Consider the following 21,196-nt stretch of genomic DNA (forward strand, 5'->3'; position numbering starts at 1 on the left):
GTACCTGCCGGACACCAGGGTCGGTGCTGTGGCTTGGAGGGAACCGGGAAGGTTGGGGGGTCAGCGCTCCAGGCCATGATGCCCGCGAAAGGGCAAGGCCAAGTACAGCGGGAGCTGGGTGAAGGCAGGTTTCCTACCCAATTTCCCCGGGTCCAGCCCCATACAACGCATGCCCCTGTGGCCTGGCCTCCCAGGTGCAGAGTGGCATGGCAAGCACCACCCAACCCCCTTTGTCACTGTCGTTGAAGGAGGCAGAGGCCCTGGAGACTGAGACAAAGCTCTTTGAGGACTTGGAGTTCCAGCAGTTGGAGCGGGAGAGCCGCGTGGAGGAGGAGCGTGAGCTGGCCGGTCAGGGGCTGCTCCGGAGCAAGGCTGAGCTGCTCCGCAGCATCACCAAGAGGAAGGTGTGCCCCACCCCGTTCCCTGCTGCGTGCTGTTGGAGGCCTGTGACCTGGGTTTGAATCCCAGTGACTTCACAAAAGTTAACTTCCCCTGTTGTGCCTGGGTTTCCTTGTCTGTAAAATGAGAATTATAACAGGTTGTTATGAGAATTAAACAAGATGTAAAGACAGAATAAGATGTGATTGTAGTAAGCACTCGGTGAAGAATAGCTATTATTATTAAGCTGTGACTCCCCTCGGTCTTCCAGTGGAAAGTGGATTCTGCTCCCATTCAGAGCTTGGCACTGGCCTGTCAGGAAGGTGAAAGATGAAGGAGGAGGAGGTTTGCCCCGTGCGTGCAGAGCTCTTGTCTGGTGGAAGTGCTGGGACACACAGAAAGATTTGAGATCTGGATATTAGAGCCAGCTAGGGGCGCTAGAAAGGGCATTCATTTGGGTTCCAGCCATGGCTCCGTCCTGCCTTGGCCGAGCTGTAAAACAAGGGTTATTGCGTATTGTGGCCTGGTTGGCTCTGACACGCTAGCTACTGTGATTGTCTGCTCCTGATCTCAGCCAGACCGCAGGATGGTGGCGCAGGTGCCTGTGTGTGAGGGTGGGGAGTAAAGCTGGGAGGAGGTATGTGTTAGTAAGGGTTGGGAAGAGGTGAGAGAGGGACTGGAGAGGATGGCTCAAGCAGCTTCCACCATTATGGCTGAAGCTTGTGGCCAGGCACATGCACACATGCATGTACATTATGCCTGACTGGAGTTAGTGTGGAGGAAGTGAGCATGGTGAGATTGGGGAGGGGTGTCTAAAATTGGCGACTTAGAAGATTTGCTGGCTAGCCTGGGGTTGGTGGTAAGTGGGGAGCTGCTGGACTTTCCTTGAGTCCAGATCCCATGCTTCTCTCCCTGAGCTGCTGTCTTACAAATGCACTGACTGATGAATGGAAGGAAGAAAATTAACACACCTAAGCACATGAGTGTGTGTCAGGCACCTTGCTGGGAGCCTTCCTTGGATTACCTCATGCTGTCCTTAGGATGGTATCACAAGAGAAGTGCTATTATCCCCATTTTATAGACAAGGAAACTAGGAGTAGGAGAAGCTACACATTTTGCCCAAAGCCTCCCATAATATAAGCTTCAGAGTCAGAATTGGAACCCAGGCCTGTTGGCCCAAATCCCATGTTCCTTCTACTGTACTGCACTGAGGCTAGGGGTGGGCACTTCTCTAGCCTCTTCCTCCTTCTTCCTGGAGGTAGGGAGCTGTAGATCAGCTAATCTCATCCCCTTGGGATTCTGGTGAGTATAAGCTCCAGGAAGTTTGGGAGGGCTTGGCAGTAGTGGATTCCTCTTCCCACACCCATTCTGGCTCCTGGGAAACCGGAGCTCAACCCCTGGGACCTGGGGTATCACATTCTTCCCCATGCTTCTCCTTAGGAACCTTATCCAGCTTTCATTCTCAGACCCTAGTGTCCCACCCTAGGCTCTGTCTACCCTGGTGCCCTGTGCTCCCCTGCCCTTTCCACTCTGATTCAGAGTGGCTCAGAGTACTGGCCTGGGAGTTCAATAGATGATTCTAGTCCTTGCTCTACCACTTAGCTGGCTAAGAGATCTTAGCTTCTAAATATGTTGGTGTTCTCACCTATAAAATGGATATAAATGCAGCTGCCTCATAAGGGAGCTTATTAAATGACATAACAAATGCAAAACATTTAGCAGAGTTCCTGGCTCCTAATGGGTTCTTAGTAGATGGCGGCTCTTGCAGTGAGGATTACTGCCTAGCCTACTTTGTTGTTGTTGTTGATTTTGAGACAGAGTCTCGCTGTTGTCACCCAGGCCAGAGTGCAATGGTATGATCTCAGCTTACTGCAACCTCCACCTCCCGGGCTCAAGCGATTCTCCTGCCTCAGCCTCTCAAGTAGCCAGGATTACAGGTGCCCCCCACCACACCTGGCTAATTTTTGTATTTTTGGTAGAGATGGGATTTCACCATGTTGGCCAGGCTGGTCTCAAACTCCTAACCTCAGGTGATCCAGCCTCCTCAGCCTCCCAAAGTGCTAAGATGACAGGCGTGAGCCACTACACCCGGCCAGCCTACTTTGGTCTTCTTTTTTTTTTTTTTTTTTTTTGAGACGGAGTCTCACGCTGTCACCCAGGTTGGAGTGCAGTGGCGCGATCTCGGCTCACTGCAAGCTCCGCCTCCTGGATTCACGCCATTCTCCTGCCTCAGCCTCCTGAGTAGCTGGGACTACAGGCGCCCGCCACCACGCCCGGCTAGTTTTTTGTATTTTTAGTAGAGACGGGGTTTCACTGTGGTCTCGATCTCCTGACCTTGTGATCCGCCCGCCTCGGCCTCCCAAAGTGCTGGGATTACAGGCGTGAGCCACCGCGCCCGGCCTACTTTGGTCTTCTTTTGGACTGACCCCAGATTTAGGACATCATCCTTCTTTAACTCTTCCTTTCCCATGATTTGCTCCTAAGGGTGGTGGTTTAAGGCTGCCTTTTTCAGGAAGCCCTCCTGGGATTAACCCAGCCCATTTTTCCTATCCCTCATCCTTCCCCCTTATTATCTTTTCATTTCCTTTTAGCACATGATTGTTGAGCCAGGTACTGTTCTAAAAGCCCTATTGAGGGTATAAAGACAGAAAAGACAATGTGGATCTTATGTTTGGGGCAGGGTGGTGGTAGTGGTAACAGATATATTCACAAATAACAATAATAGAGGCAGATGGTGATACAGAAGAATGTGAGCACAGAGGAAGGAGCAAAGAAATTGAGTGGCAATCAAGGGAGGCTTTGGAGAGGAGGTAGCATTTGGTCTAATCTTAGATGATAAGTAAGCTCTTGATAGGTAGAGAAGATTGGGACAGCTCTTCTGGCCTAAGGAAGTGACATAAGAAAGGCCTGAGAGTTTACAGCTACACAGCTGAGTGTACAGTGTGACTGAGCTGAGAGGACATGGAGGCGGTAGGAGGGAGGGGAGCTGCAAAGGGTTTGGGAGCCCCGAATGCCTGGTAAGGAGTCTGTGCTTTATTCTGTGTATAATGAGGAGCCACTGAAAGATTTTGAGGAGAGGCATGATCTGACCTTATTTGTGGATTTTTAAAAAATTATTCAAGTAATATTCCTTTTTAGAAAGTAATTTTTCTTTTTAGAAAGATTAGAAAATTCAGATAAGCAAACAAACCTCAAAGTCATCTTAGGAAGACATTTGTGACAGTGTGGAGTGAATCAGGAAGTTGAGAGAGTGGAAGCAGAGGCTAGTGAGAAGGTCCAGACCAGGGAAGCAGAGGGCCTGGATTTGAGTGGTGGCAAGTGGAGTTGGGACAGGGAGAATGAGGCAGATGGAGTGTCTCTAGGCTTTGGGACCCATTGGTTGTGGGGTAAGGGAAGGGAGGTTAGAGGATCTGAGTGGTGTGCCTAATGGCACAGGGGTCGTTGGTCTAGGGAGGGAGGAAGGCCTGAGGGAAGGAGCCCACATGGCAGCCTGTGTTTTCTTAGGGTGAGTTGAGGCCAAGCAGAAGAGCTGGTTGATCCCCTTCACCTGAGCCTTGAGTCTCTGGGCAGGAGAGCCAGCTAGTTCTCACCTTGAGCTCAGCCCTGTCTCCCCAGGGCCTGATCAACCACCCCATCTCCTTTAGGAGCGCCTGGCCGTCCTGGACAGTCAGGCTGGGCAGATCCGGGCTCAGGCCGTGCAAGAGTCAGAACGCCTGGCCCGGGACAAGAATGCCTCCTTACAGCTGCTGCAAAAGGTAGGGTCCCTCAGGTTGGGCTGGGGGATTTTGAGTAGGGTAAATGGGAGGGGAGTGCAGAAGGGCTGGGGTGCAAACGTGCTGGGGTGGAGCACAGGGCTCCTGTCACACAATCTCGTGGCTCCCACTCCTCTTTGACTCTCTGCCATTCTGGGCTTGCAGGAGAAGGAGAAACTGACTGTGCTGGAAAGGAGATACCACTCACTCACAGGGGGCAGGCCTTTCCCGAAGACTACATCGACCCTCAAAGAGGTATCATGATTGGGTTAGCCCCAGCTTCAGGCCCAGAGGGTGTCCTGGGAGGCTCTGAGTAACACACAGCACTTTCACCCCAGTGGCTGAGGTTGTATGGGGGCATCTCCCTGAATGGGAGAGATTTGAGGAGGAATGGCCCCAAGCTCTGGGATTTGATCTTCCATGGCCACCAGCTGCCTCTGTTTAGTTGCCTTTGGAGTTCCCAGGAGCCCACTGATTTCCCTGTTTTTGGTGGCTGAATATATGTGGGGGGACTCAGGGGCCTGGGTTGGGTGGGTAGACAGCTCAGAGGCTTAGTAGGGGCTGGGCTGGATGGACTCACCTTGAAGGGGAGCATGTGGATATAGGAGTGCTGATCCTGGGGCTCCTGGGCTTCAGTCCTGAGTTAGGCGTTTGTCTCAGAAGAGGATATTGAGGCCCCTTAAGTGGTTCGTCCCAAGTCTGTATGTCTGGTGTGTGAGTTCCAAATAGAACATATCTGGTTTACCAACTTCGTTCCCTCCCTCCCTGCCTCACTACACAAACAATTTAGGCCTGGGGTGGGGAACTGGGCCAAGTGTGAGGGATGCAGCCCCTCACCATGTCCCCTTTCTGTAGGCCGAGCTGCTCATCTCCGAGTCCTCAGAGATGGGGCTGGGGACTAAGGCTCTGGGCCTTTTCCCAGGGTCTTCTCAGGCTGGGGCCTCCTCTGTCTCTTTAACCCCACCTGCTTCCACTCTTCTCTGCCCCAAAGCACAAGAGGTAATCACAGCTAACTGCGTGCTCTGCTTTGCCCACTGCCTGCCTGCCTGCCCGCTGAGCCCCTGCCTACAGCTCCTCCCAGGGCTTAGCTGAAGGGCATGTGGTGATAGTTTCTTGGCTGGCCAGAGTTTGGGAGAGTGTGTGTGAGTGTGCCATGCCGCCATTCCATAGAGTGCCTGGGCAACCCATTGAATTGCATATTAATTTGCCTATATTCTGCTTGCCATTCATCAGTTCTCACAACATGCTGGACCCTCTGGCTCATTTTTCTTTTCCATGACCCCAGAGGACAACCTGGTTCTAGAGCTAGGCCTGGGTGGGCCTTGGGTAGGGCAGGCTTATGATCCTGCGCTTTGATTCAGCATGCATTGTGGAAATCTACCATGCTCCCAGCACCCAGATAAGCTCAGTTTCTAAGGACAGGTGATGAATACGACAGTCCCTGTTCTGCCAACCCACAGTTGAATGTGTTGGCATCTTTCCAAGGACTCACCTTGGGCAGTAGGCCCATTTTTCTGCTAGGCTTTTAGCTGTTCCTTGCTAAGGCCTCTTTCTCACAGCCCATCTTGCTCAGGCCCTGGTGATGTCTCTACCTTTCCCCACCTGTTTCTAGCTCCTGCCCGGGCTGATGGGGTGTGAGGGGACCCTGGGGAATGGTGTGACTGGTGCCCAATGCTGCATGTGTGTGCTCCACTGGGGACTGCCAGGTTGTTGGGGATGGGGGTTCTCTGGGAGCTGGGTTCTGATCCTCAGTGTACTCTTAGAAGGCCTTCTGTGGGCTTTTTTGCCTGTCCCCAGCCCAGGGCGAATTCAGGTATGGGCCTTCAGGGTCTGCTTGGGGCAGGACTGGATGCCAAGGTGGCTCCAAGAGTGGAGGGGCAGGAGGAGCCTTCAGACTGTTGGTTCTGCTGCCCTTTTCTGGTCTCTGTCACTCCTTGCAGCCATCTATGGGCATAGCAGGCACCCTACCCCTGCCTTGGAGTTTGTATTGACCTGGAGTGATGGCCCTGTGGCCTGGCATGGAGTTTGGGATGTTGGGCACCTTGTTGAACCCTGTTAACCCCTTTCTTTGCCCACCCCTACCCCTTCCACTGGGCACCCCAGGAATATGTGACCCTGGCAGAAGTTTTCCAGCTGTGTTCCCGCTTGGACCCCTATGCTTCTGCCACCCCCCTCAGTGTGCTCGCCCAGCCCCTGCCTGACAGTGAGGTACCGGCCACTGAGGGTGCCCACCAATGCCCAAGGACCTCTTTATGGATGGCCTAGATTCCCCCTTGGGCCTGGGTGGAGCTGGGGGGACAGAAGGATCTGTGTTCGACAGAGAGGGAGAAGGGCAGCCTGTATAAGGGGAGGTTGGGAGTGGTTTCTTTTCTTCCCTGGGGCCTTGGGAGCTTTCTTCAGCTCCTATGGCCTGGGAAGGGGCAGGCCTTCTGCTCTAGGATGAGGGCATCGAGTTGAGAGGACTCTGGTTTTCCTAGGCTGCAGGCTCTGTACTTCCTGTCCTTTCCCTCTCTTCCCCTGTGGGTAGGGCCATCTTATGTATTCTAGCTCCATTAATCTCTTATATTCCCTCCTGCATCTGGCCTTGCCCCAAGTACGTGATGCTTGAGCAGCTAAAGGTGATGCGGGACACCTCGCCCATGCCCCCAGCCCCTGTGCCAGGCCTTTCTCCCTGGGCCTCCGCCTCCCGGGACCTGGTTCCCACCACCTGCCTTCCTCCCATGCTGCCCTCCTCCTCGTTTGCTTCCATCACGCCTTCACCCAAGGTTGGTGGTCTGTGAGTTCTTGCTACCCCCACCCACGACTGGTGTGCTCCGTGTGTGTTTTGCTCCTGCTCACCTGGCCTCCTGGCTCTGGGCCAGCCCAAGGGGAGTGCCCAGTGCCTGCAGGCTCTGTCTGGTGGCTGGTTTCATGGCTGGTGTAGCACATGTCTGTGGTCTGGAAGTTGTACCCTGACTGTTTCTCTTTGCCCTTAGTACATTCAGGGCAACTGTTGTCTCACTGTTTTTCTCTTCTTTTTCTTGATGCTCTCCTTTCTCCCTTCCTTCCTCCCCTTCTTCCTTCACCTTCCTGTCCATTTCCCTGATATGGCCTTCCTTTAACCTTTCCCCTCCTTCTTCCTCTTCTTTCTTCTTTCTCCCTTCTCCTGCCTTTTCCTTTCCCTTTATTTCCTGGCCTTTCCTCTCCATCCTTCCCCTCCTGTCCCCTTTTCCCCTCCCCATTCCCACCTCCAGATGGAGAAGCTGCTGCTCCCTGCTGTAGACTTAGAGCAGTGGTACCAGGAGCTGATGGCCGGGCTGGGGACTGGCCCCACTGCAGCCTCCCCTCACTCTTCTCCCCCGCCTCTGCCCGCCAAAGCTTCCCGTCAGCTGCAGGTAACCCCTCCTTCACTGCCCATCCTCCCCAGCCTTTGCACCTGTCCACTCTGATACCTCCTGCCAATCCATCAGCCACACCGTACCACCTTGAGTGGAGGTGTCAGCCCAGTCAGGGCAATGAGGGCACCTCTGGGCCCTGAGAAAGTCACTCCTTGGGCAGCTATCCTAGCATTTGGGCAACCAGAGGGCCAGCCTCCATAGTCTAAAACTGTCTGATTGAGTGTCTGGTGGAAGGGGATTCTGGAGCTGTGGTCAGGTTGAGATCTGTTCAGTGCCCTGTGCTGAGCTAGGCTGTGGGTCTGGCCTATGCTTGGCAGCTCCCAACACCCAGAGCTTCTCACCCAGTCTGGGGGCCTGACAGGCTCTTGGGCCTGTGGCAACTGGAACTAGTGTGTCCTGGGAGAACTGCTGTTCTCCTGGTTTTTCTGCTTGTTCTCCTGGTTTCTCCAGCAGTGACACTTGGAAGCAGAAAACAAGGGGCAAAGACTCTGAAGTGAGAGCCCAAGCCTCCTCAGAGTTGCCATGGAGGGCGTGGGCCTACCTGAACCTGCAGCAAGCAACTGACCATGGGGTGGGAAAGGGAGCTGGGCTAGTCTTCTCCTTAGGTTTCCTCCACTGACCTGCTGCAGTGCCTGACATTGACCATTTAAGATCATCCGTTGAGTGAAGGCACTGCATCTGTAAGACTGTGACCTCAGCTAAAATTTCATGTTTCCTTGGGGAGGAGTTTGATCATATAAGACTTCTACTGTGTACCCAGCTGGTTAGAGACTTTAACATGTTTTGATTCTCTTAATCATCACCATAGGCCTTTGAGGTAGATGAAGTTAACTCATTTTATAGGTGAAACACTGGAGCATGGAGAAGATAAGTAATCTTTCCAAGGCCACACAGCTAAGTAGCAGAGCTTATGCCAAGTCAGGGTTTGTGACGCTAAGGGCCATATTTACCACATGCTAGTGCTGTAGGGGAGCTTGGCCATTATTTAGTCTAGTCCTACCCCCTTCTTTTGCAGAGAAGGAAGCCAAGGCCCAGAGTAGGGAGGTGTGTGACCGAGCTAGGACCAGAGGGAACCCAGTTTCTAGTTGGTCTCCTGCACAACCCTGCCTGACTGACATTAAATCCTTGCATGGGTCTGTTTACAGGTCTTTTCTTAGACCCAGGGTTGGGCTAGGGATTGGCCCAGGGAGGAACAGCATGGAAAGGAGAATTGGCAGCTGCCAATAGCATCTGGCCATTGGGCTGGCTCAGGAGGCTTGTTGTCAGAACCAGAAGGCCTGAGGCCTAGTGCCAGAGTAATACGTCAGATCACAGCCAGACTAGGTGACATGGGGGAGGTGGCCAATGGGGGAGCCAGAAGTCACTGGGCACTATCTTTTCTTTCCAGGTTTACCGCTCCAAGATGGATGGCGAGGCCACTAGCCCCCTTCCCCGGACCCGCAGTGGCCCCCTCCCCTCCTCCTCTGGCTCTTCCTCCTCCTCCTCCCAGCTCAGCGTGGCTACCCTGGGGCGTAGCCCCTCCCCAAAGGTCTGAGGACAGTGGGTGGGGCTGCACATGTGGCAGGGAATGGAGACTGCCATGCTGGGGAGAGGCCAAGACCACCCATAAAAGCCTTGGGAATGGGGGTGAGGGCCTTCTGAGCCCAGGTCCAAACTCTCCATTCCTCTGCAGAGCGCTCTACTCACCCAGAATGGCACGGGCAGCCTTCCTCGCAACCTGGCAGCCACGCTGCAGGACATCGAGACCAAGCGCCAACTAGCTCTGCAACAGAAGGGTGAGTGACTGCCCCGCCAGCCCACCTGCTCTTCTGAGGGGACCCTGGATAGTTGCCATGCTTCCTCTATGTTCATACCTTTCACAGGATGTTTTTCCTTTCATTGGGATCTAGGCCAGAGCAGAAAGGATTTAGAGGAGTGGGTACCTAAAGAAGAGCTTCCTGGATATTTATCTAAAGCCTTCAGGGCGGGAGACTAAGGGCCTAGGGGACTGTGACATCTTTCCTAGAGAGCCTAGCCAATAAGGGAACTGCTTGTTGACCTGAGTCGGGTTAGACATTGCCCTCTCTGGAGGCAGGGGATGGATTTGATTACTTCTAGAAATGGTTGCCTGAGATATTGGCTCTGGGGACCCAGGAGTCCTTGTTGCTTGTGTGCAATTTGGTTGTTTTGAAAGCCCATGTCTGTGCCTCTCTCTCCTCTTACCCGCTCTGTGTCTCTACCGTACCCTCTGCCCGGGGTCCCCCACGCCAGTCGAGTCGCTTCCCGCCGAGCCCCTCCCAACCGACGACCCAGCAGGTAGAACGTTGGTCACAGAGGGCATTGCTTTGGCCAGGCAGCCCCTGCCCTGGCATCAGCATGATGTGTCCTGCCCAGGTCCCCACTGCCTGCAGGCAGGGTCCCAGGCTGAGCTGGGTTGGGGTGTCTGCTGGCCTCACCCCTCCAGCTGGCCTCTCTTCTGCCCTCAGCTGTGCTCTACCGTGTCTCCCCTGCCTTCTTTCCCGCGTTTGTTGCTTTTGCTTCTGCATCGCAGGGGGGTCTGCATTGGCATTCTGGGTGCTCATGGGGTTTCCGCCATCTCTTCTTTCTTCCTTCTCCAGCAGGCAGGGTGGGTGCATGCATCCTGCCTAGACCTACTTAGGCCTTGGTTGTGAGCTGGAGCCAGCTGGCTGTCATGCTGCCCGGGCACTATTTGGGTAGGTTTGGTGTCCTATGTGGACTCAGGATGCGAAAGAGCACTGAAGCCAGACTCTGCATCTGTGGCCGGTTGTGCAGGCGACTGAAGCATTGGCAGAGCAGCCAGGCCTGGAGCTGCAGGGGCCTTAGGGAAGCTGCGGGGAGAGGGGGCTGCTCTGTGTTAACCTCTCCCTGCTTGCCCCTCCTTCTGTGTGTGGTGCTGCCACTGGCCTGCTCCTTAGCTGGGTGGGGAGCCCACTGTGACTCCCATCTGTCTCTCCTGCAGGACAACAGGTGATTGAAGAGCAACGGCGGCGACTGGCTGAGCTGAAGCAGAAAGCGGCAGCTGAGGCACAGTGCCAGTGGGATGCCCTGCACGGGGCAGCCCCCTTCCCAGCGGGCCCCTCGGGCTTCCCCACTCTCATGCACCACTCTATCCTACACCACCTGCCTGCGGGGCGGGAGCGTGGGGAGGAGGGTGAGCACGCCTACGATACACTGAGTCTGGAGAGCTCTGACAGCATGGAGACCAGCATCTCCACTGGGGGCAACTCGGCCTGCTCCCCTGACAACATGTCCAGGTACCCCCCACGCCTGGGCCCACAGCCTCCTTCAGCCACCGCCTCAGCTCCTTGATGCACCTCCTCTTCCCCTTCTCTCCCCAGTGCGAGTGGTCTGGACATGGGGAAGATCGAGGAGATGGAGAAGATGCTGAAAGAGGCTCACGCAGAGAAGAACCGGCTCATGGAGTCGAGGGTGAGTCTGACCTGGATCAGGGAGGCAGAAGGTGATGGGGCACAGAGCTGCCTGCTGCCTGTCAAGGGCCTGTGCTCCACCTCAAGCCCTTCCACCCATATTAGCCTTGCCACATTCCCTTGGGGTAGAAAATGTTTTAAAAGGTTGTATTCCTCAAACGGGTTTAGGGAACCTTGGTGAGATTACAACTTCATGGCTCTTAGGAACAGAGAAGGCAGCACAGTAACCATTCTCCAACCAATAATTTCTTGTATGGAAACTTCCAGTTTTTGCATGTTTACTTCTGTAGACTTTTTGGCAACTACAGGAATTTTGATTCCTGTCTACCTGCATGGCAGGCCATTCCTCTTGGGACTGGTTAGGAAAGGCAGGAACTGTGGGTGAAGTATAGACCAGAGGAGGAGGCAGATGTCCAAGTCAGAGTAGAGGTGTTGGCTGGGGAGCCTTGGGAGCAGAGAGGGCTGACAGCTCCTTCACATGGGCATGGAGCTGGGATTCAGCAAAGAGGGACCCGTGGTTTATCCTGGGCATAGGCAGGCTGATGAAATGTGTGCCTAGGAAGGAGAATAAATAAAGGATCTGCAGAAGCTGTTCTGTGTCCACCATTCGAGGCACTGTGCATGTTTGAGATGTGAGTGGGACACAGAGAGTAAGGTCAGCAGTTTGAGGGATTTAATAAAAAACAGATACTGACAGTTTGAATGGAGGACCAGCCAGAAAAGAATGCCTCCTATCTTATTTATGTCTAAGTATGGCAAATGTGTAAGCATCTCCTGGCAAATGTGGGGAAAGGAGATTCTGCTGAGTTTTGAGCTGGGAAGAAATAGTAAATGGGAGTTAATGGTATAGGAGGTCTTTATTAGTAATTAAGACATATAAAGCATCACTGACATGCTCTGTATTTAATTATTTGTTTTAATGACTTCTAAAATCCTTTTATAGTGGCTTTTATAAGTTCAGTTCTGACCTTAGTCTGTAGTCACTTTGTGCCCATAAAGTTTGAAGTTCGATAGCAGATGTTTCTAATTTGGAGTTTCAAAAGGCCTTCAGTTAGTGATTGGGAAAGGACTATATATTAGCTGTCAAAAAAAGTTATCTAGATAACCCATGTTCCGAGAATTCAGATACAATTGTCAGAGCCCCATTTATTTTTCGAGTGCTTTCCTACTGGAATCAGTAATGGGCATTTATATACATGATCTAATTTCATTTTCACTATAATTCCAGGAATGGGTATTCTTTTTTTTTTTTTTTTTTCTTTTTTTTTTGAGACGGAGTCTCGCTCAGTGCCCAGGCTGGAGTGCAGTGGCGCGATCTCGGCTCACTGCAAGCTCCGCCACCCGGGTTCACACCATTCTCCTGCCTCAGCCTCCCAAGTAGCTGGGACTACAGGCGCCCGCCACCAAGCCCAGCTAATTTTTTGCATTTTTAGTAGAGACGGGGTTTCACCGTGTTAGCCAGAATGGTCTCAATCTCCTGACCTCGTGATCCGCCCACCTCGGCCTCCCAAAGTGCTGGGATTACAGGCGTGAGCCACCGCGCCCGGCTGAATGAGTATTCTTAACTTCATTTCACAAATGAGGCAATTGAGGCTTAAAAAGTTTAAATGTCTGGGTGCGGTGGCTCACGCCTGTAATTCCAGCACTTTGGGAGGCCAAGGCAGGCGGATCACCTGAGGTCAGGAGTTCGAGACTAGCCTGGCCAACCTGGTGAAACTGTCTACTAAAAATACAAAAAAGTTAGCCAGGCGTGGTGGCAGGTGCCTGTAATCCCAGCTACTTGGGAGGCTGAGGCAGGAGAATCACTTGAACCTGGGAGGCAGAGGTTGCAGTGAGCCGAGATCATGCCATTGCACTCCAGCCTGGGTGACAGAGTAAGACTCAGTCTCCAACAAAAAAAACCAAACAGGCCGGGCGTGGTGGCTCAAGCCTGTAATCCCAGCAATTTGGGAGGCCGAGACGGGCGGATCACGAGGTCAGGAGATCAAGACCATCCTGGCTAACACGGTGAAACCCCGTCTCTACTAAAAAAAATACAAAAAAAGTAGCCAGGCGAGGTGGCTGGCGCCTGTAGTCCCAGCTACTCGGGAGGCTGAGGCAGGAGAATGGCCTGAACCCGGGAGGCGGAGCTTGCAGTGAGCTGAGATCCGGCCACTGCACTCCAGCCTGGGCGACAGAGCAAGACTCCGTCTCAAAAACAAAACAAAACAAAACAAACAAACAAAGTTTAAATGATTTTATCAGGATCACAGAGCCCATAGTGGTAGCAGGGCCAGGGTTTGAAGTCAGGACAGTCATGCTTAAAGCATTTCTCTTTAACCAGCCAGGGCTCTTGGAGAGGGTGGGCTTTGAAGATGATGCCTCCTCATGCCAGACTACCCTGAGGTGGATGCCTCCTGCAGCCCTGCCCAGGTGTGACGAGGGCCAGTGGGGGGAAGAGGATGGCCATAGGTGCTGACCCCTTGGCTTTGGGGGCAGGAGCGGGAGATGGAGCTGCGGCGGCAGGCCCTGGAGGAGGAGCGGCGGAGGCGTGAGCAGGTAGAACGGAGGCTACAGAGTGAGAGTGCCCGGAGGCAGCAGCTGGTGGAGAAGGAGGTCAAGATGCGGGAGAAACAATTTTCCCAGGTGAATGGGCGGTGGAGCACAGTGGTGGTTGGCTTGACGGTGAGGGCTGTAGAGAAGTGGGGAGACCCCAGGGTTTCTGTGTTGGGCTGTAAGACCTGTTCTACTCCAGAAAAGATTGCTGTTGGCTTAACACAAGCAGAATTCTACCTGGGACTCATTGACCCCAAAACATAGACCTACCAGGACTGTTCAAATGTGTGTGTGTGTGCTGGGGTAGTGGGTTGTAAGGATGTGACAGGCCACCTTGCAGACATCCAGGGTCAGAGAAGAGGGTCTGGATAGGTGTCCCAGAGATGGGAGCTGGTAGTCAGGAATCAGAGTGGCTCCCCTTGGCCTCTCCAGGGCTTCAGATCTGCTTCATGAGCCTGCATTGCACCTTCCCTTCTGCTTCCCCTGCTGCCCTTCCTGCATGTGGAACTTCAGGGTGTGCTGCCCCACACCCTACAGGACCTTTCATCTCCAGTCCCCATCATCAGTGGATGACCTCACTCTGACTTTTGGTTTACGTCTCCAAGACAGAACTGTACTAGTTTCTCTTCGGGACAGAAATCCCTCCTTGCCCAAAAGCCAGCCCTACCCTTTCTCCTTAAACAGGAGACTTGAGCAGAACAATTGAAAGCAGAAGGAGAAATTGGTTTGGGCTGGGAAATCTGCCCATGTCTCTGGTCCCAAATCCTGACTCCTACAACCCCCCATGAGAATCTGTAGGACTTAGATAGGCTGTCCCTTCTGATTAGGTCTCTGTAGGCTTCCCCAGGTTGGGAGTCCCGTGGAATCTTTCCCAAGCAGTGATCACAGCTCCCTCATTTCCTACAATGCAACAAAATAAATTCTAAGGGATAGGTCAACTGGATTGGGTTTGGGAAATAATGAGAAGGGGCTGGGCACAGTGGCTCACACCTGTAATCCCAGCACTTTGGGAGGCCAAGGTACACAGATCACTTGAGGCCAGGAGTTCAGAGACCAGCCTGGCCAACATGGCGAAACCCCATCACTACAAAAAATACAAAAATTAGCTGGACATGGTATCACACACCTGTAATCCCAGCTTACTCTGATGGCTGAGGCATGAGAATTGCTTGAATCCAGGAGATGAAGGTTGCAGTGAGCTGAGATCGTGCCACTGCACTCCAGCCTGGATGACGGAGTGAAATTCTGTCTCAGGAAAAAAAAACAAACAACAACAAAAAAAATGAAGCTCTGTGAATTTTACCCCTGTGGTTGGAATATTTGTAAAATGCCTGGTTTCCCTTTCCTGCTTCAGTCAGTGACTGCTCTGGGAGTCTGTCTTCTAGCCCCTGTCCTGGGGCTCAGGCATTGCAGCAGTGGCCACTGGTGTCTGGTGTGGGAGATGGGTAGAATCAGCTATCTGTGGGGTTGTGTGTTTTGTTTTTTCTTTAAATAATGTGTGATGTTTCCTGGCCATTTTAATGTTCTTCTAGGAAAGGAAGAGTAGAAAAATATTCCAGCTGACTGAAAATTCTAGTTAGTATCAGAGGTAGAGTAAACCTTAGTAATTACCTAGTTCAAAGCCTGTGTTTTACATGGAAGGAAACTGAGGCCCAGAGAAGGGATGTGACCCAAACAAGGTCCCATGGGAAGTCAGAGACTAGATTTCTTATTGGGCTTTTCTTCCCAGAGCATGTTCTTATCTGGCCTCTTGCTTTATTCTGTTTGGCTCAGGAGGGAAAGGAGGGACAGGGCAAGACAAAGATGCCGTGTCTTGGTCATAGGTGGGAAAACTGAGGCACAGAGTGACTTCGCAGTTTGCCTGGCCCTAGATAGAGTCAACGTAGGCATGGTAGGTCCCCACTTTTGCCATAAGCCCTATGGAGCCAGAGTGACCACCATGGGTTGGGGATGGGTGATGTCAGGCTGTTGGGGTTTAGAAGTGAAGCCAAGGGGCCTGGACAGGGAAATAATGAGGGAAGAGAGGAGACTCTCCTGACCCTCCCTCTTGCTCCCAGGCACGACCCCTGACCCGCTACCTGCCAATCCGGAAGGAGGACTTTGACTTGAAGACACATATTGAGTCATCAGGCCATGGTGTTGATACCTGCCTGCACGTGGTGCTCAGCAGCAAGGTACAAGGCGTGTGTGGCCCTGGGGTGCTGGGGAGAGGGAGGACCCCATGGTGAGAGGCACCTCCTGGGTCGTTGGAATAGTGGCGTCAGTCTCTACCCTTATCTAACCAGATCTCTGTCCCAGGACCTGGTGTGCTGGCCTGAAGAGATGTTGGGGACAGTCCCCCATGAATACAGGCACAGGCGATGGCACACACTTAAGGCTTAAGGGCTGCACATTTGGGTCCTTCCTTACTCCTGCTTCCCACCAGGTCTGCCGTGGCTACTTAGTCAAGATGGGCGGCAAGATTAAATCATGGAAGAAGCGCTGGTTTGTCTTCGACCGGCTCAAGCGCACCCTTTCCTATTATGTGGGTGAGTTCCAACAAGGCCGTCCCGGGGGCCAGCCAGGACCCCTGGGCTCTGTTACCCAGGATGGCTGGCCTTCTAGAAGGAGGCCAAGCTTCCAAGTAGGGGACCAGAGGCTTGGACTGGGCCTTGCCCTCCTTCCCTGAAATGTACACAATGTACCTGGTTCACCTCCATTTAGTGTTCATTCATTCATTCCTTCATTCAGCAATGTTACTAAGCATCTAGTAAGTTCCAGGCACTGTTCTAGGCTCTGGTGATAAGTAAGATGGCCACAGCTCTCTCGTGGAGCTTATAGTCGGGGAAGCAGACAAGAATTATAACAATGCACAATGGGTATGCTGATAGGAGACATCCAGGCTCTGCAGGAGCATGGGGTCTTATGGTCAGAGTTGGGCTGGGAACTCCCCCTTGGACAGATTCCATCAAAGACTCCAAGACAAGCAGTTGAACAGTGCCAAGGAGTGCTCAAGATAGCCCAGGAACAGGCCAACTAGACCCTCTTGCGCCGTCAGCTCTCTCCGTTCGAGCCTGTAGCCTAGTTTCCCATCCCTGGAACTTCCTTTGTACTTTTCCCACTTGGAGCGTGGGATGCTGTGTTATACCCTAGTTAGGAGAAGGTAAGGTATGCCGCAGTAACAAGAAGTCATAAAATCCCAGTGGCTGTACAGGTGCAGTGGCTCACACCTGTGATCCCAGCATTTTGGGAGACCAAGGCGGGCAAATAGCTTGAAGCTAGGAGATTGAGACCAGCCTGGGCAACATGGTGAAACCTTGTCTCTACTAAAAGTACAAAAATTAGCTGGGCATGGTGGCATGCGCCTGTAGTCCCAGCTACTCAGGAGGCTGAGCACGAGAATTGCTTGAACCCAAGAGACAGAGGTTGCAGTGAGCCGAGATTGCACCACTGCACTCCAGCCTGGACAACAGAGTGAGACTCTGTCTCAAAAAAATTAATTAAAAGGCCGGGCATGGTGGCTTATGCCTGTAATCCCCGCACTTTTGAGAGGCCGAAGTGGGCAGATCACATGCTCAAGAGATCGAGACCATCCTGGTCAACATGGTGAAACCCCGTCTCTACTAAAAATACAAAAATTAGCTGAGCATGGTGGCACATGCCTGTAGTCCCAGCTACTCAGGAGGCTGAGGCAGGAGAATCACTTAAACCCGGGAGGTAGAGGTTGCAGTGAGCTGAGATCATGCCACTGCACTCTAGCCTGGTGATAGAGCAAGACGCCATCTCAAAAAAAAAAAAAAAAAGAAATATTAAAAAGGAAAATCCTAGTGGCTTACAAGTACTAGGTTTCCTTATGCCCGACACATGTGGACTGCACATCGTGAGTTGGTGGGGGCTCTGCCCTGCATCAGTGTTGTCTTTACTTCAGCATGCCTTTTGGGAACATTTCTGGCCACAGTGGCATAGGGAAAGAGAGGCTTAAGTGAGCCTGGCCTTGGTATTAAATGTCTCAGCTGGGAAGTGACACACATCATTTTTGTCCACAATTCATAGGTGGGGCTGTCTGCCAGTCACACAGCCTCACCCAGCCACAGAACTGGGAAGAGCAATCCTGCTAGGAGCTCAGAAGAGGGGAAAGGGCTGCAGAGTTTGGTGCCAGAGATGCTCAGGTCTGGAGTACCCATTTCCCCCCTAACCTGGTCCCTGATCACCTGCTGGCTCCTCTAAGAAGCCTTCCCTGACCAGCCTGGGTCCTGGGTGTTTTGAGGAGGCAGGAGAGACAGAAGCACAGGTGTCCCATGTTTCTCTCTGCGCCAGGAAGGTAGAGGGACTAGGGACTTTGGAGAGGAAGAAACAGGCCTGGGGAAAAGAGTTCCATTTGAGGCATGTTGAGATTGAGGTGCCTCTGGGACATCTAGGTTTAGGAGGATGGTCAGGATTAGAGGTGGAGTAATAGTTGAATCAGGTGGAATAATAGTAATAGCAGATAACCTTTATCAAGCACTTGAATGAGCCAGGTGCTATGCTAAGCACTCTGAATGCATCATCTCATTAATCTTTGAAATAATCCTATAGGGAAACACTATTTTTATGCCATTTTACAGATAAGGAAAATGATGCTCAGAGAGGTTAAGTAAATTGCCCAAGGTCCCACAGCTCCTAAGAGACAGAGATAAGTCTGAACCTGGGCAGTCAGACTTCAGAGCAGAGAAGAGGGGAGGGAGAGGGCCAAACCCTGGGACAGGCCTACCTGTGTGGGGAAGGAGAAAGAGGAGAGACCAGCAGAGGGAGAAGGGGCAGGAGACAGGAAGCCAGCACTAACCACATGCCAGGTGCTGGGCTGGTGCTTGGCATATGTGGCCTTAGTTAGCGTTTGTGAAACAAAAGGAGACCAAGTTCAGATGGCAGGAATAGAAATGGGAGCAGAAACAGGGAAGGAAGCCAGCCAAAGGAGCAGACATTCACAAGCAGGAGGTGTCACCAGCGATGATGGATGCTGCAGAAAGGCCAAGAAAGATGTGGCCCAAAGGCTGTTAGACTCAGGGATGGGAGCTTGTCAAGAGAAGGCTTTCTGCTGTGCATGGGGCCAGGAGCCAGATTGCACAAGATTGAGGATAGGTGGGTGGTAAGGAAGCGGAGGCAGGAGTGTGTTACTATTTCCTGTGAAGGAAGGGATGAAAGAGAACGGGCTGGAGGGCTGAGCAGGCCCAGAGCCAGGCAGGGCTGGTCCTTTTCCAAGGAGGAAATGTCAGAAATGGGCCTGGATAAGGGCCCTGGGTGCCGTGCCTATTCCGCTTGGACCCTTTTCCTGCCAACTTGATAGAAACCCCCTCATTGCATGGAGTCCAGATTACATATTATCTCTTGGAAGCCTTTCCTGACCCCACCTTACTAGGAGTGATTCCCATCCTCCTCTGAACCCCTGCATTATCCAGCATCTGTTTTTCCATGTGACATCAATCCAGGAGTGTAATGATATAATAACAGTGTCATGTTATGTGCCACACACTGTGCTGAATACCTTAAATGTGTTCTTTCATTTAATACTCATGAAAACCTGTGATGCGTAGGTGGTCTCATGGAGTTCCTAGCCATGCCTTTACTAGCTATTTACATAGCTGAGTGTCTGTATTTTCCTCCCTGTGAGATTGTAGTTTCCTAAGAGAAGGGTCTCTGACTTCTCTCTGAATCCCAGTGTCTAGGATTCAGTCATTCAGCATTGAGTACCTACTGTGTGCCAGGCACATAGTTGTTTGTGTTGGGGGAGGTAGACCATGAATGGATAAAGGAGGATTCCGATGCAGCATCAGTTCTATACAGAGGGGCATCTGTGCTGTGGGAATACAGGAGAGCACAACTGTGCACTGTCATGGTGACATTTTGCGATAGGTCTTGAAGATTGTTTAGGAGTTTGCCAAGGAAATGGGCTGGAGGAGACAGTTCCAGCATACAAAGTGTATTACTAAGGGAACAGTGAGAAGCTCAGATAGGACTTGGGACTCATGCAGGGGAAGGTTGTGATACAAGGCTGGAGGGACATGTTGGCACCAGTCTGTAAGTTGCCTTTACCAAGCCACGGAGGTTGGGGAGAGGAGGAGCACTCGGGGAGGAGCTTACTTCCAGCCGGCACCATTGAGTTTAGTGATTGGTGTGACTTCTCCTGTAGGACTCAGGCTCACTGTTAAGGATATCAGCTGTAGCATCTGAGCAGTGCCACAGACAAGGTGGCCCAGGCCCTGTGCTTTCCCTTGACAGGAATCCTGCCCCTTCTCACTGAATGGTCACCTCTGCTCAGGTAGTTTGCCCCTTTCCTGCCACCTCTGACTTCCAGAGGCTATATGCTATATGTATATGCTAAATGCTCTGTACACATCAAGGGAGTGTGCTTCCTTTCTTTTTATTTTATTTTATTTATTTATTTATTTTTTTTTATTTTTTATTTTTTATTTTTTTTTTGAGATGGAGTCTCGCTGTGCTCCCAGGCTGGAGTGCAGTGGCGTGATCTCGGCTCACTGCAAGCTCCGCCTCCCGGGTTCGCGCCATTCTCCCACCTCAGCCTCCCAAGTAGCTGAGACTACAGGCGCCCGCCACCACGCCCGGCTAGTTTTTTGTATTTTTAGTGGAGACGGGGTTTCACCATGTTAGCCAGGATAGTCTCGATCTCCTGACCTCGTGATCCACCCGCCTCGGCCTCCCAAAGTGCTGGGATTACAGGCTTGAGCCACCGCGCCCGGCCTATTTTATTTATTTATTTATTTATTATTTTATTATTTTGAGACGGAGTTTTGTTCTTGTTGCCCAGGCTGGAGTGCAGTGGCGCCATCTCGGCTTACCACAACCTCCGCCTCCCAGGTTCAAGTGATTCTCCTGCCTCAGCCTTCCGAGTAGCTGGGATTACAGGCGCCCGCCACCATGCCTGGCTAATTTTGTATTTTTAGTAGAGATAGGGTTTCTCCATGTTGGTCAGGCTTGTCTCAAACTCCCGACCTCAGGTGATCCACCCGCCTCGGCCTCCCAAAGTGCTGGGATTACAGGCCTGAGCCACCGCGCCCGGCTACTTCCTTTCTTTTTTAAAAAAAAATAGGTAGCCGGGCGCGGTGGCTCACGCCTGTAATCCCAGCACTTTGGGAGGCCGAGGCGGGTGGATCACAAGGTCAGGAGTTCAAGACCAGCCTGGCCAAGATGGTGAAACCCCGTCTCTACTAAAAATACAAAAAAATTAGCCAGGCATGGTGGCGGGCGCCTGTAATCCCAGATACTCAGGAGGCTGAGTCAGAGAACTGCTTGAACCTGGAAGGCGGAGGTTACAGTGAGTCGAGATCGTGCCACTGCACTCCAGTCTGGGCAACAGAGTGAAACTCCGTCTCAAAAAAAAAAAAAAGGTAAAAGTATTCATATAGTTCAAAAATAAAATATATATAAAAAGGTTTAAATTGAGAATTATGCCCCACCCAGTACAGGTAACTACTTTCTTTTTTTTTCTTTTTTTTTTTTTTTGAGACGGAGTCTCGCGCTGTCGCCCAGGCTGGAGTGCAGTGGCCGGATCTCAGCTCACTGCAAGCTCCGCCTCCCGGGTTCACGCCATTCTCCGGCCTCAGCCTCCCGAGTAGCTGGGACTACAGGCGCTGCCACCTCGCCCGGCTATTTTTTGTATTTCTTAGTAGAGACGGGGTTTCACCGTGTTAGCCAGGATGGTCTCGATCTCCTGACCTCGTGATCCGCCCATCTCGGCCTCCCAAAGTGCTGG

General features: G+C 52.3%; 1 protein-coding gene across 4 annotated transcripts in view; it reads left to right on the forward strand.

Moving 5' to 3' along the window:
* PHLDB1 (pleckstrin homology like domain family B member 1) overlaps positions 1 to 21,196 on the forward strand; it is a 53,573-nt gene that overhangs the window by 28,470 nt on the left and 3,907 nt on the right. For 3 of the 4 annotated variants that reach the window (XM_025355992.1, XM_025355990.1, XM_025355991.1), the window contains 11 exons: positions 249 to 404; positions 4,023 to 4,133; positions 4,296 to 4,385; positions 7,364 to 7,504; positions 8,895 to 9,035; positions 9,180 to 9,282; positions 10,467 to 10,761; positions 10,846 to 10,936; positions 13,414 to 13,560; positions 15,528 to 15,644; positions 15,896 to 15,998. In XM_025355992.1, the coding sequence (XP_025211777.1) occupies positions 249 to 404; positions 4,023 to 4,133; positions 4,296 to 4,385; positions 7,364 to 7,504; positions 8,895 to 9,035; positions 9,180 to 9,282; positions 10,467 to 10,761; positions 10,846 to 10,936; positions 13,414 to 13,560; positions 15,528 to 15,644; positions 15,896 to 15,998 (1,495 nt within the window). The remainder of the gene's footprint in view (positions 1 to 248; positions 405 to 4,022; positions 4,134 to 4,295; positions 4,386 to 7,363; positions 7,505 to 8,894; positions 9,036 to 9,179; positions 9,283 to 10,466; positions 10,762 to 10,845; positions 10,937 to 13,413; positions 13,561 to 15,527; positions 15,645 to 15,895; positions 15,999 to 21,196) is intronic. The other variant, XM_025355995.1, reaches the window with a different exon arrangement.

This window comes from Theropithecus gelada, chromosome 14 (assembly GCF_003255815.1).
Source record: "Theropithecus gelada isolate Dixy chromosome 14, Tgel_1.0, whole genome shotgun sequence".
Lineage (NCBI taxonomy): Eukaryota > Metazoa > Chordata > Mammalia > Primates > Cercopithecidae > Theropithecus > Theropithecus gelada.